Source organism: Taudactylus pleione, unplaced genomic scaffold (genome assembly GCF_031769625.1).
Source record: "Taudactylus pleione unplaced genomic scaffold, aTauple2 ptg000037l, whole genome shotgun sequence".
NCBI classification, from domain to species: Eukaryota; Metazoa; Chordata; class Amphibia; order Anura; family Myobatrachidae; genus Taudactylus; species Taudactylus pleione.
The window spans coordinates 11548205-11565920 of NW_028284439.1; the positions used below are offsets into that span (position 1 = coordinate 11548205).

Here is a 17716-nt window from a genome sequence, read left to right on the forward strand (position 1 = left end):
CGGGATACTCAGAGGTGAGCATATGTAGAGATCCATCTGATTTTAGACAGAGGGTGCAAACGCGTACATATAGTGATGATGGCCATTTTCACAAGAGGATAGATGGAGGCAGATAGATGGACACAGATGTGGCGAACTCTAAAATAAATGCACATTTTTATCTGTATTCAGAGCATGCAAATCGGCTGACTCGCATGCAAATCTGAATCAGGCACCAAACGTGCATACCAATCCTACACCACCATAAGCCCTTCTGTTAGAATAACAGAACAAATGCTAAATTCAGCTGTGCAATAACCATTTTATTGACAGGAACTCTATTGAAGTTTCATTTGTTCCCAATAAATATAAAGACCACAGTAAATTTTAAATTAGTCTTAGACAGTGTAGAAAATATATGTTAAAGTATAACCGACATTGGCTTAGTAATTACACAGACATAAAAATTACAGCTTGACGAGCCGGAATTGGCCACAATTTATCCTATGCAAGTGTTTGCAACCATTAACAGTCTACAATGTGGCTATTCACTTGTAATGCGTGATTAAAATATTAGCAAATATTCCCTGCAGCAGAGAATAGAAGAAGTCTCTCATGAGGTCCTTACAAGCAGTCCATACATTTCATTAGGAAACATAATTAGCATGAAATGTTTACACTGCCCAAAAAGATAATCTAGTCAAAATGGTGAGAAGGCATCATTCACGGTCTAAGCAAGTGTGGTATATAATGTCAACATAAGAATGTCGACATGTTTAAAATGGCAACAAAATACACCTGCTGGTCTAGTGGTGACTTGCGTTGTTCGGCGGCTCCAGAGCAGTCTTCCGGGTCTGGCTGTCAGCAGACGTCGACTTCTGGGTGTTGCTACAGGCTTCCAGCAGTGAGTATCACTAACTGCTAACCCAACGCCTAGTACCTAACCCAAACACTCACTTTCCAACCACATAGCCTAACCCTACCCTAACGATACGGCCCCTGCAGAATGTTATCATTTCACATGTTAACATTCTGTTGATGCCGATGTGCTCAATGTTGATATTTCAACAATGTTGACATCATATCTGTTGCCTTTGTTTTTTCATCATCGATATTAGAACTACATCCCAGTCTCAGCTGCTACTCAGCACTGTGCAGGTCACACAGTCTAACTTTGTGATTTAAACCACTAGAAAGACGACAAAAGAAGAGAAACTAGACTGTTAAGAAGAGTAGCATTTGACCTGTGGTGAACACCACCGCAAAACTGCTGATCTTTTCTCACTGCAGAGCTAGATCTAAATATAATAATGGTACTGATGTAAAACAATTATAAGGGGAACTCTATACAGACCCATACCATTAAATCATGACTCTTGGGAGTGGATAATTAATGGTTGATGGAAGCTAAATGCTAGAGGGGGGGACAAAATTGTGTTGTGTCCATGACCTAGTAATTTATTACTCGCTCTTTTGCTGAAAGGCACTAAGACCAAGTGTGTAACTTCAACATTGTCTGTCATTGTTTATTGTTAAAATGTGCAGTAAAAGACCACCACTATCCACAATTGTCACAATAATAGGGCCAGTGATCTAGCTTATTTTCCCTGGAAACATCATGCATTATATAATTTAATGTGTGTCCTGGCATTGCTGCAGCCAAATACAACAGAAAGTGAATGAATGTTCATTAATGAATGAATCACAGGTCCTGCATTTGTCATTCACTTGTTTAGAAACAATTGTTTTCAAAGGGAAATAAATGTTGGGTGGTCGGCTACAGCAGCTCTTACACTGCCAGATGCGGCCGACCAATGATGGAATCAGACGAGCATTTTGGAAGATTTCACATGCCGACTGGCCGATCATTGCTGATTGGTTGCAGCCATACAATACGCAATTATTTGCCAGATCTGCCGATAATCATCTTATTGGGCCGATAATTGCATAATGAATGCTTGGATTTAGGCTGAACATTTCAACCATTCCACCATAAAGATAGCAGTAACAGTGTTCACAACCTGAAACATGGGAAATACACTATTCCATTATTGCAAGTGGAGGTACTTTCAGCTCTATAATAGTTCAGCAAGTTGTCAAATCTTTCTTCAGATTTATATTGAGGTTATAAAAAGGAAGGCAATTAATCATACTTGGCTTAATCTAGGTCCATGACATAAAATATGATTGTCATATTAAATCGTTCATTTGTATGTATGTATACGATAAACTGGAGAACTACTGAACCGATTTTCATTGGGTTTTCACTGAACTGTTCCTTGATAACACACACACACACACACACACCAATCCTTTCTCCTCATCAGGAAGCCATTACAGAGATAACTTACTGGGCTTCTTCCAGCAGCAGCTCCTTGTGAAATCTGGGGGGGGGGGGGCGGAGCTTGTGACTGACAGGCTCCAGAGGACCCCAGTGCAGGAGAGGACTGAAGGAGAGGAGAGGGGCATGACCACCACACTGCCTGTACGGCTCTAAGCAGGTAGACTGACTGTTCTCACTGATAACCAGGTGAGAGAGTCCCCATAATACTTTAAGCATTGATCCTGTATCATTAAATAAAATTAATAATCATTCAACATAATTGAATAAAAGGAATAAATCACTCGACAATGATGGGTAGGCACTGCTATTTGTAAATAAAAAATCTAATTGAATTCATCCAATAGCTAAACCGATACTAGGCTGAATCTAAAAAAACTTTGTAAAAGACTTTTCCTATACTATAACTATTCCTATACATTAAGTCATGCTTGCCGACATTCTTGCTGCTCTCTAAGGGTGGGGGCAGCCAGGTCGCCATAGCCGGGGGCGTGGAGCGGCATAAGGGGGAGCGACCGAGGATATTACTCGGCATTAGGGGCAGAGCGGGGAGCGTGACCACACAATTTGTGGTTTTTACTAACTGTAAATGCACTATTATTCCAGTGTATGCAAAGCATAGCAACACAGCACAGATCGAAGTGAACAACCCATGAGTTACTGTACAACATGGAACAAAGATGAGACTTTGTATTTGCTTATTAGTAATTAGTTAAGCGTTTATTTTTATTATTATTTTTTAAATATTTCTCCCATACTGGCCATTTGCTCAAGGTCAAATGTACAGTAGTCATGCTAACAGTTCATCAGCATGAACTACCCATCAACAGGACAATATATTATATTTTAAGGAACCAGGAGCATAAGCAATTCAAGGAATGAAGGAACTCTGTTGCCATGGATTTCTTTGTCTGAAGATAAATTGCTATGGTTTTTTTTTTCATTTTTTTTTTATTAAAAAAAGGCATGAACTTGTCTAAAACAACTACAAAGATTACTTTGAATTGTTGTACATGGAGCAGATATGGCAAAGCAGTGGTTATTAGCTGCTGCCAAAAGGAGAATTAGGACAGCAGTGACCTATTCTTCCGTTTTTAGTGCATGGAATGCCTGCAGTGTACAACACAAGAGGGCTCAGCAGGCGCTACACCACTCCAGCTTAAAGGAAAGCCTGGGAACTGAAGATATTGCTCAGAAGAGAAATAAAGACAAGACACACAACCAGTGAAAACATATGCAGTATTCATTGACAAGGTTTTCATTTTTACTAAAGTTAGTGTGAAATATTTTGCGGAAATTGCATTTTCTAAACACGTTACTGTAATACAACTGTGGTTGCTCATATGGATTAGGGTGCCATGAGATTGAGAGGAAAACAACGTAATTCCCAAACACAACAAAATGTCCCATGGGTTAGCAATGCCAATCAGCTGTACCAAGAACCGCCATATACTGTAAGGAAAATCCTAAGCATTTATATGTTGGTCTAGGATCAGGCTACCGTAGTATCATCATCAGTGGGCAGGGATGGAAAGTGTATTTCAGCAACAGTATTTCAGGAGCTGTATACTCTATGTGCATTATCTAAATGCATGGGACAAGAGGCAGAGCAACATCTTGATGAGGGGAATGGAATGGAGGAAATGTATAGCCTCTCAGACTGAAAATCTGCTAGAGAAAGAACAACATTCCTCCAAACAGCATTGAGTACTTATGTGATGCTCCAATCAAGACTACAGGAAAACTGCAGTGTGAAATGCACCTCAATATGACTCAATTTTCATACATCCAACCTGTTTTAAACACATAAGTGGCCATGCATAATCACAGAGTATGTTCAGAGAAAATGCTTGTGGCTAGGACATTCCCTGTACCTTGTATACATTTAGCACAGCTTTCAGACTGAGAAGAACAGTCTCTCCCCTGCTATTCCACATACCTCCAACAGTGTACTGTGCGCATTGTAAAAATCCAGTCAGGGGGTGTCAAGTCACTAATAATGGGCTTTACCAAATTCCTCCTCCCCCAAATAACACCCCTACAGTTGTGCACTCAGAAGCTGCTGACTGCAGGATGCACATGAATGGACACACCTCATCAATGTCACAGCAGTCTGGACAGTCCACTCAAAACACAATTATCCTGCCTAATGCAGAACGGGTAAGTAATATGCTGGTACAGACTGAGCCACTAAATGGAAATAAGTGTGCAAAAAGAACAACAAATAGAACAACTATTTAGAGAGTATTTTTTTTAACCTAATGAATACAGAGGGCTTATTTTGTTAATATACTGAAAAACAGGGATTTCTAACATTTACACCCATACTAATACTTTTTTTTTCTTTTTCCGCTGAATAAACACAGACAGGCTACAGTACAGATAATATACCAAGAATACCAACATCAACCAACCCAGGGCTTTTACTAAATACTTGATGGTGTCTGTAAAAATAGTCAGGACCAAGTAAAGCATGGAGCATGCTCATAGCCTATATTCACTGTACAATGCATGACGAGCTTTTACCATGCTGGGCAGGGCTTCTCCAATATTTAATTATCACAATTTTTTATATCCTAGCAAAAATCATTTACATTTTAAAGAGGTGATTTGAAACTAGAAATTACAGATGAAAAATTTAATATGCCAAGACACAGGTAAGTCACCACACACTTCAGCTATTTTCTTGAGAGTTTATTTTCATCTTGACCACATGCAGTATAGGCCTTTATCACACTCGGAGTAGTCTTTATTACTTCTACATTTATGATCTTGCGATGATTACTCAGCTAAAGTACATAGGAAAAATAATTACAACAGGGGTGGCCAAAGCCTCGCTCGTGATCAACATGTCGACCACAGACACTCGACCAAGAGATCGTGGTGTACGTCCAGCAGCAGCCAATAAGAATCAGACTGATTCTCATTGGCTAGCTGAGCCGAAGCTAACTAAAGCAACGGCTGTCTCTGTTGACTTTCACATGTGACAGCAATACCCAAGAGGAATCAGGCTGAACCTTATTGGTTAATAATTAGACTTAAGCAACCCAATAGGTTCAATAGATACCTGCCACAACATATTTCAATCACGGAAGATAAAAGGGAGCCTGGCCAGCTACCCATTTCTCCATTGGACACAATTTGTCCACTGAAGGTGGATTATACAACTTACTCGAGACCTGGCGAGAATGTTACATTACTAGTAATGATGTACATCTGAGTGGCTTATATATGCAAGCAACATCAACTGTCTCTGAACAGATATTGGTCTTGCTACATACTTTCAAGAGGAACAATGCTTTCCCAATAATTTGTTATAGAAATCTAATTGAAAGATTTTGCAACATTCTATACATGAGCAGGACTCCCTCGATGGTGATCCTAAGCATTTTATGGCACAGTGTTTAATGCAATATACAACTATAGAGATTTGTATTCTTATTGTGTTTATACTATGTGTTTTAACTATTATATTTGGATCTTTTATTAAAAGCAACATTACTTTTCTTATAAGCGAGTTAGAATCAACTGTCCTGATTTTGGTGGGAAAGTCCCCACACCCATTACCATGAGACCGCGCCACCTTTTTGGACATTTTGGGCCTTTAAAGTAGATCACCAAATCCAAAAGTCTGGCCATCCCTGTATTAAATAATTGTCAAACCAACTAACTACTGTTTTTTTTCTTCTAGCTCTATTCCTAGGAATTTAGTACTGTAAGCAGCTTAAAAAGTAATACTACTAGTTTACAGTTTCCTTCTATCAAAATAGTTTTGTTTTATAAATTATGAACTTTGTATCTGCCTACATTAAAAGTAATGTGAGCTGATGCTATACAATGGATGCTCATCATTAACTGAAGGAGATCACATGGATATTTGTGCGATTACAAATGCAGTTCTGCTGCAAAAATATGCTAATGTTTGGAACAGCATGGAGACGCCCACTACCACTTTCTCACATCCGTAAGACCTCGCAATTCTTGGTATACATCGGTAACATCAGACCCTCATGCAGAATTACAGCAGGTCAGACTGTCTCAGAAATTGCAACTCTCGTCGCACGCAGTGAGTACTCAAGTTGCGAATGACGTCGCAGTGGCTAATTTATGCACATCCAGGAAATGACGTTCAAACGGACAGGAACGCCTGCATTTCTACAACCACTCCCCTGCCCCCACCCCCAAATGCTGACGTCCCGTCACTCACTCTGAGATGGCTTTGTATCAACGTATGTGATCACAGTGCAATCGCAACACTGGCCTGTGCACACGCACTACGGTGCATACGCATGTGCCGTACGCACCATCGGCCGATCTGCGTACGCGGTTGCAATTGCGATACGTAACGAATAAGGTCTAGTTTATGGATTCTTCTACTCATCACATACTTCCACTCATCACAAGGTTAGTTTATATTTATCCTTCCCCAAAAAAAGAGAACAGGTCAGTACAAGTATCAGCAGAACGCTAATAAACAAACAATGGTTTCTGTATACTACCAACTGATGAACAGAAGAGGCACTACCGCAAATGTATTGATTGTTGGTAGATCCAACTTTCCAAGAACAGTACATCTTATTGAGGGCATGGGACATGTGGCATTTCTAAGAAATTTGAAGTACATACACAAGTTCTATTTGTTAATGCCTATGATGACTTATATTTGCTATTGAGAACATCGCTCAGAGAAAGGCTACTGAACAAAATTAAATAAGAGGAACAATGTTCACTTTACTTTCAGAGCAAGAAACAGACCTCAACTTAATTACGTACATAAAATTAAGGAAATGGATAAATATGGAAAATAAAAAAGATTGTTGTATCTCAACCAACACACTTACTAAAGGTAGAGTATCACAGTTGATACAAGTAAAATACGTTTCATGGTGGATTATCTTGATATGAGGATAAAGTGTACAGAAAGTAACGCAAACCAGTTCTACAGTGGAATGCAAATTGTTTTAATGCCAAGAAACTATGTTGACGTTTCAACTTGCCTTAGAAAAAGGTATTCTAAGAAAAGGCATCCAGAAAGTAAACATTGACTTCTCTTTATCTTCACAGAAGTAAATGTTTAGTTTATTTTGTCACAATAAAAACATAACAATGTAACTGGAGGAATATCCTGACTTTACTTTGCTTCACTTATAAGAGTCCGCCAATACTCAGTGTTGATCTATGGACGTTCATTTAGAATGCAAGTGACTAGGGGGTTTAAAGTGAGAGTTTTTAGAAGTGGAGATGTTGCCCATAGCAACCTATTTGATTCTAGCCATTATCTCCTAGAAGGTGCTAGTTAAATGTTAAGTAGGATCGGATTGGTTGTTATGGGCAACATCTCCCCTTCTAAAAACTCTCACTTTAGAAAATATACCCCTGCGTATTTATACAGTATTGACACCAGCATCTGTTCCTATTGCTCCCGTAGAGAATCTAAGATGAAAGATTATCATAGTAGACGATAAGAAAAGTGCCTGGGCTTTCCATGCCACTTGCTCCATTTAGTAGCAATGCAGAGACTTTAGCTCACATTGGGTCAAAGAAAATAAATGTATATATAAGAAGATATTGCTGATTGCTTATGTTACTTCTCCTGGCCTTCAATAGCCTTACAGTAGCTCTTTCTAATGCAAAATAGGAGAAAAGCAGGTTAGCTGGGTAGATATTGCTTTCTATAGCAACATGATCTCTAACATACTAGGAACATGTCAGATGTATTACGTAGTACATTTTCCCCATGGGACCTCATAAACTATTACTTATTGTGGGTAAAATCTCAGTAATTGATTACTGTGCATTTAAATATACACCACCACCTAGAGGGAGAACAGAACATTGTCGCTCCAGCCTTCTCCATGAAATTGGAGGGCTGCTTCGTACAACAGCCGCTCTCCAAGTTCTATGAGTAAGATGACCAATGATTAGCCCCATTCACAATCACATCCGCGTTTTGCTGCTATTGTAAAGTAGTAAACCACAATGTTAATGATATATGAGGATACAGTATTTAAAGCTACCAGAATGTGTTAGTTAAAAACTGGGTTCTACATGGGATCTCAAGATTCACTGTTCCACAGGCCCCTTCACCATACTTCCCTTCAGAGTCCAAATAAAGATAATACACGATGCTATTCTTGGACATTCTGTTAGCTTGGTTACTATGGAAGTATAACACAATGCTTATTTTCCATTTATTCAAAGATTATGTAGTGGTGAATGAAAGGACCGTTCTGCATAAACCTAGACAATATTATGGTGGTATTGGTAGGGGGCTAGAGAAGAGGAACTTCCATTTCATCTCAGTATAAAAGCATACGATTGCCCTATTGTACCTTCATAAAGACATTACCTCACTTGCTACTATATATCTTGGCGACAATCATAATGTTAACAAGCACTATGTGGACCCCAGAAGGCAGGCATCGGGAGGTCGGCTTTAAGTAGCAATCCATGCTAGTCGCCCTCCTGATGGCTGCATTCAACCTAGTGCTGGTCGACATTGTGATTGTTGGCGAGCCAACTGCATACCGCTGCTACTGCATCACATTATTCTTCATCTGAGTGAGGTGGTTAGTCACTGACCACTTCAATTCAATACATTTTCCAAGGTCTTTTTCTTCCAGTTGTAATGGAAAGGATAATATAGCACATGCATTATAGGTCATTGCATTATTACCAGCATTAAGTCAGGATTTAGAAGATCACTTGTTAAATGACGTAATAGAATGTGATTCAGAAAAACTTCTGTTTACATCGATACAATGGATAATGTTATATGTATTATTCTCTGCATGATTTTAGTGGATAGACATTATTGCCTGCATTAAAAAATATAGGTGTAGCTCATTAACAAGTTAGCACATAGTAAGAAAAGTACACATGGCATTTTATTTGCCTGGAGGGGTCGGAATACACACTTTCCAGCAGTTTGGCAATTAAACAGTGTTTCTTGGTTGCTGCACAGTTTTGCAAATGGGTTTTAGTTAGGGGTGTTGTTGTGAGTGAGGTTTGTTTGTTATCCATCTATACTAAGGTCCTAGGGGTACATTTACTAAAGGTCAATTTTAAATAGACAAAATTAAAATTGAACAGCATCAACGCTGTGTTTCAGGGGCTAAATCGCACATTTACTAACAAAAAATTAAAACTGACCTTTAGTAAATTTACCCCTTGGAATCTTTTTTCTTGTGGAAATTCCCTCCCACCCGGTATTAGTTGTTGGCTTTACGTTGTGGGAAAGAACGGTAGCAGTGGCAGTCTGGAGGTAGTTCTTGAGGCGCTCGTCCCACCGATACATGGATTAGGCTGATTTTATCCTTTATCCTACCGTGGACAACAGCAACACCTGACCACATAGGCCTTTGTGTGTCATCGGGAGGGAAGCTTGGATACCCTGTTACATATCTTTTACCACAAGGTTTTCCCTGCAAAACTGTACACAGGCAATACTACTTTTCTATTACTGCAGTATGCGCATGCTCCTGATACCTGTTGTATCCAATATGAAAAGAAAAACAGTTGCACATTTTTTTTCGGGCAATACCTGTGGGAAATGAAAAGAAATGGGTTACAGCCTGTACCCTTGGGGAACAATAATAATGGTTATTACTGTCCCAAAGAAAAAAAGAAAAATATATTATTTTCTAAAAATGCATTAAATGGCTGATTTGGGCATTTTTTTTAAGTTAAAAAAAATTATATATATAATAAAAAAAAAATATTAAGAAAAAAGTTGATAAATCAAATATTTTTTGCTTCAATAAATTCTTTAATTAGATTTGGGGTGCAAAAATTTACAAAAATTATTATTTTGGGGTAATTTGAAGCCATTATTGGTTTTAACAACCAATAATATGTAATTATTGGACCATTTAGGTTAATTAAAAACTTCCAAATTGATTAATTAGTCATTGGGGGGGGGGGAGGGAGGGTGTCAAAGGAGTGCTGAAGGGGTCCCAGACATATTTAGATTAAAATAAGGATTTTTTATTTTTTTAGACCTGCACTGGGGCTACAAGAAAATAGCAGCAGTGATTCCTATAGACATTTCTGCAACTGATTTTCTACCCATCAATTGAATAGGAAAAGCCTTGCGGACGGAGGGTTTTTAAAATTGCGCTTGCAATTGGATATGCCCCCTTGAGTTGTTGGTGATGGGCTTATTGTTGGCCCCCATCTAAACCTGTTTGGTTTGTGGGTGCAGGCAGCCATATAGAGTTCTAGGTGATATTTCATACCTCTCTAATTTTATTATTTCAAGATAAATCTGACCTTTCTCCATGTCATGTTTTCTGTATTGTTATTGTAGATAAGTGGGGTTGTTGACTTGACAAATGCAACAGTAAGAACATGCTACATGGTCCCTACATAGTCCCTTCATCTCACCTGACCTCTTCCGACAAAATAAATGCACAAGTTATTTATAGTGGATACAGAAAACCTACACACCCGGAAATTGACGTTTGTAAAAGCGGACATCAAGATACAACATGTCAGACTTTCATCCTTAGGGCTTTCTACATATGATGCTTTTGTTCATGGAGTTGAAAGATTTTGTTACTGTGCGTGCACAAAAATCTTTAAAAATTCCTATGGCACACGCATTACACAGTGTACGCACAAAGGCGCTGTTGCGATTGAGATGCACGGCATCAGAAATGTCTTGGAAAAGTGCTGGCTGTTCCTGAGTGGTGATTAGGTGGTGGCTAAACAGATGCATGGAGGTGGTCCTTCTTATGGGAGAGTCGCGGGCGTGTTGCTGAAGAGTTTGCGTACACAGGCGTACAAACGTTCACTTTGGGGGCCATACATAGGGCTGGTGCAAGTTTCAATGAAGCAACTGATGGTGGCATGCAAAGACGCACCAGTCAGTACAAATGTTTACTGTTCCCGCTTGGCTGTTTTAGTGGGGCACCGCGCCCTGCCCCATTTTAAAAGGGCAAAAAGTGCCCTGCCCTTTTAGCGGTGCCCCGCTAAAAACAGCCTGCTTTAAGCCTTTCCCAGCCATGGGCCACAGTGTCCCGCGGGTGGGAAAAGTTGTGGTTAACAATCGCCGCTGGGTGAATAGACGGCATGCGTCACGCATAGCAGGAACACAATGTTTACAGTCTCAGTCCTTGCACATTCGGATGAACAGATGTGTCCACATCTGTATCAAGCCCTTAATGTGACCTTGAAACCAACAAAATGCAAGTGAAAAACAGAGAGACTTTATAGTAACGGTGTGTAAAGGCTTTTGATATCCACTGAACTTTAGAAGAGTGCATGAAGGTAACAAGAATCCAGTATACTTGATCATCCCGACAGGGTTAGGATATAGACACTCTTTGGTTGGTATCCTAACCCTTCCCCTCCGTCCCCGATGCCTGTACCTAACCTCCCCCATAGTGTTTAAACCTAACATCCCTCCGTGCCTAAACCTAACCCCCCACCGCATCCTGAACGGTATGCAGTTGGAAAGCCGGCGGACCTAATCCCGACAGCCAGGTTCCCGACTGCTTAATCCCGGCGAGGGTTAAATGACAGGCGTCTAAATCTAGACGCCTGTCATTTTACCGACGTCGGGAGACCGGCGCCCAGCATCCCGATCGAACGCGACGACCACGGACAGCCGCGGGGGGAAGATTAGGTTAAGGGTTCCCCGGTGGGGGGGGGGGATTTGGGGTCAGGCACCCCCAAGGGAGGTCAGGTTTAGGCTAGGGAAAGGGGAGGTTAGGGTTAGGCACTTACTTTTCGGCTGCGGGGAAGGTGTGATAAGGGTTAGGCACTGAGGGGGGAGGTTAGGGTTAGGCACCCCTAAGGGAGGGTTAGGGGGTAGAATAGGTTAGTGAATACTTACCTGGGGACGATCGGGATTTTCATCCTTGTCGGGCTGCCGTGTCAGAAATGTTTATTTTTGTCAGTGAGGCAGTGATGTGCTACTTTTCTCTCAGCAGTAGCTCTGTGAATGATGCTATTGTTTACACTTGTGGAGTGATACGGCTGTGGCATTGTGATGAGATTTTGGAGGCAGATGGAAGTAGTTCATGCATGCGCTGACGCTGTGAGGTGTGTGCAGTCATCGGGAAATAATGCACACACACACACACAGATCTTCCCAGCTGCATAGTTGTCCATAGCGCAGCACAGTGAATTGTGCCATGCGTGGCCCAAGAAGACTCCCGCAATCGGAGATGCGCATTCGCGTCGCCATAGGATATAATGGGAGAGGCACTCCCGCAATTGGGGACACGCTTCTACGTCTCCATAGGATTGAATGAAGACGCACTCCCGTGATCAGGGAAGTGCTATAGCATAGCGTAGCGCATAGTGCAATTTGCGGGCACATTTGTGCCGCAATCAGCCACAATGAACATGGGTGCATCTGTACATATACATGCACACCGCACATAATGTAATACACAATTATTAATTGCAGTAGCTACGTCACGGAATCAGCTCTATTGTGATCTTTTCTCATGCTAAAAATAATTTTTACAATAGTTCAAAACATTGATGGTGCAATTCATAAACTAGTATGTTTATTGCATATATATATATATATATATATATATATATATATACACACACACACACATATACATACACACACACACATATATATATACATATACACACACGCACCACAGAAAGGGGTACTGTGGCGGCACTCACAGGTCCTTTAAGAGAATAATCACTCTGACAAGCTGTGTCAATCCTTGTTCTAAACTCTGAACAAGAGTGATTCTTCTTTTAAAGGACCCGTAAGTGCTGCCATTGTACCCCTTTCAGTTGTCTGCATAAGGTTATTCATTAACCTGTAGGAGGGCACCTGGGCATTTTGCTGTCCTGTTACAGTGGTAATTTGATTTGTTATTTATATATATATATATATATATTCTAAAGTATATTCCCCATTGTAGAACACTTTATTTGAACATGGTATAGAGTTATTGTACTTTCTTAACAGCAATTTCAGGTGTTGGCTTTGCCTCCAAGTCGTCCATAGCAAGCATTTTTACACCAAAGATGACAGTCTTTCTTCTAATATTTTTAGTTCATTATACAATTAAATATATAATTTTTGGATTAGCAACTTCATATATAGCCACTTAAATTTCAGGTATGGAGTTTAGGGCTGCATTCAGACATTTGGGGGGGGGGGGGGGGGGGGGGAGGGGAAATAAAGCAAATTTCACATTAGTAGACGCGCATTTTTTTAAACAGAATGTATCCAGGTTTCAAGAGTGTTGGAATTAAAATATTGCTAGGATTATTATTTTCCCTTAATTTGGTCAAGAAAATCCTATCCAAGCAACAATTCACACGTGAGACCATATGTTTTGGAACAAGTGTTCTAATCTACAAGGACATCTGGGAGCATATATCAAATTGTCCTTTAGTTCCCCCTTCCATCAAGTGTCCTTACTAGGAGGGGTCCAATAGTAAACTGTCCCTGATCGTGTTGACCGTAAACAAAAACAAGGAAGCAATTAATTTACATAATTACATACGTCACCGAGCATTCAACATCTGTACACCTGAAACTATTCACCTTATATGTGGACACAACTCTTGTGAGACTAAATTGAAGAGTACATGTGCACTGTACTCTAAAAATAATATTAATCCAACACATTTTAACTAGGCAAATTTAAATTAAACGAAATGTACAGTTCATAATGTAATTTACTGATTTGCAGGCACCATTCTCTTTGTTTTATTACAAAATGGAATGACATTTTTTGGCCAGCTTAATAGGCAGCCTGGTTCAGTAATTTTAGTAACAGCAAGAGATCAGACAGCGGTTCATCAATAATTACAGACATCAATGTAAAAAACAAACAAAAGGACTTCCCAGGCCAATCATTAGTTATGTAAGCTGAAATGAACTGTTCTATTCATTTGCTGTAGAATCATAGCGCCTCTTACATGTAAACTTCCCATTTTTATAGAATAAAAAGATAATTACTCATTTTAACAGAATGCCAGGGAAGATGCTAGGATCTGCTCTGATTAGGAGTTTACATTTTGCTATGTTGGCTCTTGTCACATCTGAGGGAGAAAAAGTCTGAAGTGAAATATCTTGCTCTACATTATATGCGCCTAACCTTGGAGAATCTACGGATTTGACAAGGTCATGCACAAACGACCTTGTGCATACACACCAATTAGCCGCCCGATATGTATGGCCAGGAAAAACAGCTGTGATGTCATTATCGCAGGTTCCTGTGGCCAGCATATTGGTTGGTCTGTTGTACATACAAGCAGATGTGAAATATCTATCTTTCAGATATATTGCATCTGCTGTGCAGCACGCCCGATGCAATATATCTGTGAAAGACCTTTTTCACAGATATACTGTGTGTATACACAACCAGATGGACGAACGATACATCGCCTAGTGTGTACCTAGCCTTAGTCTCTGTCTCATATGACAGCATACATGTTATAACCCTGAGCCAGAAAGACCCTTAACACACCAGTGGCAAGCTAATTATGTGGAGCTAGATAGCAATGCCATGCATTTGTCTTTCTTGTATGTACTCCTTTCAGGGAAGTACATGTATTTGCACTTCAGTATATGCCACAGTCCTGTTCTGCAAATATTTGACTGCTCTGATGGAAGGAGCTTTGCAGACTGATGCATTCCTTGTGTGATAAGATGATTTAACACAAAATTTAATGGCGGTTAAGACAAATTTATTGGGTCATCCATATTAAGTGAGGGAATGCAGACCATTTTCTTAGATGGTTAAATCTAGAGATACAGTAAAATAAAGATCTTGAATTATGAGGTGTAATTTCCTTTTTAGATTTTTTTTTTTTTTGAAAGATAATATAGGTGTGCCAAATGAACGCAAACCCTGCAATATTTTTGGTTTCCAAGAAAAAGTATACACCAGTAAGTAAAGTGGAAACAAAAGGGAAGTAGAGGCGGTAAAGATCATGACCATAGCAATAAATGGTGATGTGAAATGTGATTTGTCAGCTGTGAGAGTAGAGAAAAGGGTTTTTACAGAGGTGATGGGAGAAAGGAGAGTGTACAGGTTGAGTCTCCCATATCCAAATATTGCGAAATACAGAATTTTTTGAGCGTGACGGGGATAGCAACACCTTTGCTTTCTGATGGTTCAATTTGAACAAATTATGTTTAATGCAAAAAATTATTACAAATACTGTATAACATCATCTTCAGGCTGCGTGTATAAGGTGTATATGAAACAAATTAATTTTGTGTAAGTACAGAAACTTTGCTTGATACACACAATTACAAATTTGGTATAAATTTACCTTTAGGCTATAAACGAGTATGACACATAGATGCAACTTTGTTTAGATTTGAGCCCCATTTCCAAAATCTCATTATGGTATGCAAATATTCCAAAATATGCAAAAATTCGATATCCAAAATACTCCTGGTCCCAGGCATTTTGGATATGGTAGACTCTAACTGTACAAGGAGAAAGGTAGGACTCACTGCCGCCATGTGTGACCAAATAGGGAGGGGAGTAAATCATATACCTCGAAATTTTAATAAGTACTTTAAAGAATTTAGCCAATGTCGGAGTCAAAATGATTATAACAGTGAATCTTAATATGCATATCTACTGTATGTCTCATTCAGGATTCTGTGGATTTGACAGTCTCCTAAAATATGGATTCTGTGTACTGTAGTCACTCACTTGGGATATTTCCACATCAGAAATAGTACACACATTTACAATTTCATGGAACCTTTGATAATCACTTAAGAAGCCAAGTTTTGTATGTATATATCTTACCTTGTAGACTTGCCCATACGTGCCATTTCCAACAAGTTCCACTAGTTCAAATATTCCAGCAGGATCCTTAAAAAAGATTAAAAAATAAGCGTTTAATGACACATTTAAAAACAAAAAATACGAAAAGAAAACTCCATACAAATTGAAAGTCCCACACATTTAATGGACAACATACAATAATTTGTTGTTATTTCCCAGGCCAGGATGTGTAAATGCACAGTTCAGCAGCCATACCCAGTTATCATCCAGGGCTATGAGACCAATTGCAGAGCTTTGGACACAGACACAGAGCAGTTCTTAGGTTCCTAGGTCTACTGATTTTTCACATTAACAGAGAGCAGTTTAAAATTATACATTCTAATTTTAAGCTGCAAAATAATTCAGACTGTTTATTGTCCGTGCAAAGTAACCAAGGAAGCACACATGGCCCGAGTTATATATGGCGAAAATTGTAAGTGTATAGGGCAAAAAAAGCTGGCAAACCCTTCCATTTTTGGCAGTAATAACGCTTTTGCAGTTTCATAAACACATTCCTCAGTGTCAAACTCTTGAGCAATGAGAAAGATAACTAAATAACTACAGTTCTGTTCTCTCTGTGATGTACAGTAAGAAGCCATGCTGAATCATGCTATCAGGGACTTCTTTACTTCGGGCAAAGAAGGGTTAGGGGTAATGCTGGCCATACACATAGCAATATTTTACACGATTTGGCCAATTTCTACGAATCGTGATGACAAATCATGTAAAGTATGCCAAAATCGTGAGTCTTCAGATCTACCGTCCTGTAGGGCAGATCTGACAATCTGGGACACAATGCACTGGAAAAAAAATTAAAAAGTTAAGATGCACGATAGATCTTAAGTCAGATTGGATGCTTTTTACTCCAAATCGTGTGTAGGATTGCCGGGGAGCTGCCAGGGGAGAGTTCAAGGGAAATCATACACGATGTCAGATCGTGAGCACATCGCTATGTCTGTGGCCACCTTTAGAGGTAGGCACTAGGGGGAGGGGTTAGGATGCAGGGGGGTGGAGTTAGGTTTGAGCTGCGGGGAGGGAGGGTTAAGCTGCATACACACGGTACGAACTGTACTACCAACGACTTGAAAGATATATTTCAAAGAGATCTTTCAAAGATCTTTCAGTGAAGTCTTCCTGCCACATCTCTGAACAGGCAAAGTTGACAATACCGTGCAAGTTGGCCTGCATGTACAGACGATCATAGATATCGTTATTGTTCATGCATCGTATCGTTGGTCGTTCACTACATAAAAATGAACGATATGAACAACATAGTGTTGAACTATATCGTTAATAGATATTGTACGATGTGTATGCACCTTTACATCCATGCCGTCTACAAAATATTCAACTATACAGTACCACCGTAAACATCTGCAAGTCAGAGCCTGAAAGAATCTTTATAATTTAATATAATATTATGAACCTCATCTAAATTATCCAGGACTTAAGTATCAGTAATCTTAAAATGGGATTTTCTGTAGCATGAGGCCTGTTGGGAGCAATTCATTAAACAAGATGTTCCAGCAAGGGTTCTTCTCCTGTGCCTACTGACACGATCATTGATCTTTATTTGGCAACATTATAGCTTGTGACTAGCTGTCCATGTCATTAC

General features: G+C 39.6%; 1 protein-coding gene across 10 annotated transcripts in view; it reads right to left on the reverse strand.

Annotated features, from left to right (window-relative positions):
* The window catches only part of TNIK (TRAF2 and NCK interacting kinase), a 338050-nt gene that overhangs the window by 281943 nt on the left and 38391 nt on the right, over positions 1–17716 (reverse strand). For all 10 annotated transcript variants that reach the window (XM_088452395.1, XM_088452397.1, XM_088452398.1 and 7 more), the window contains exon 2: positions 16084–16149. In XM_088452395.1, the coding sequence (XP_088308521.1) occupies positions 16084–16149 (66 nt within the window). The remainder of the gene's footprint in view (positions 1–16083; positions 16150–17716) is intronic.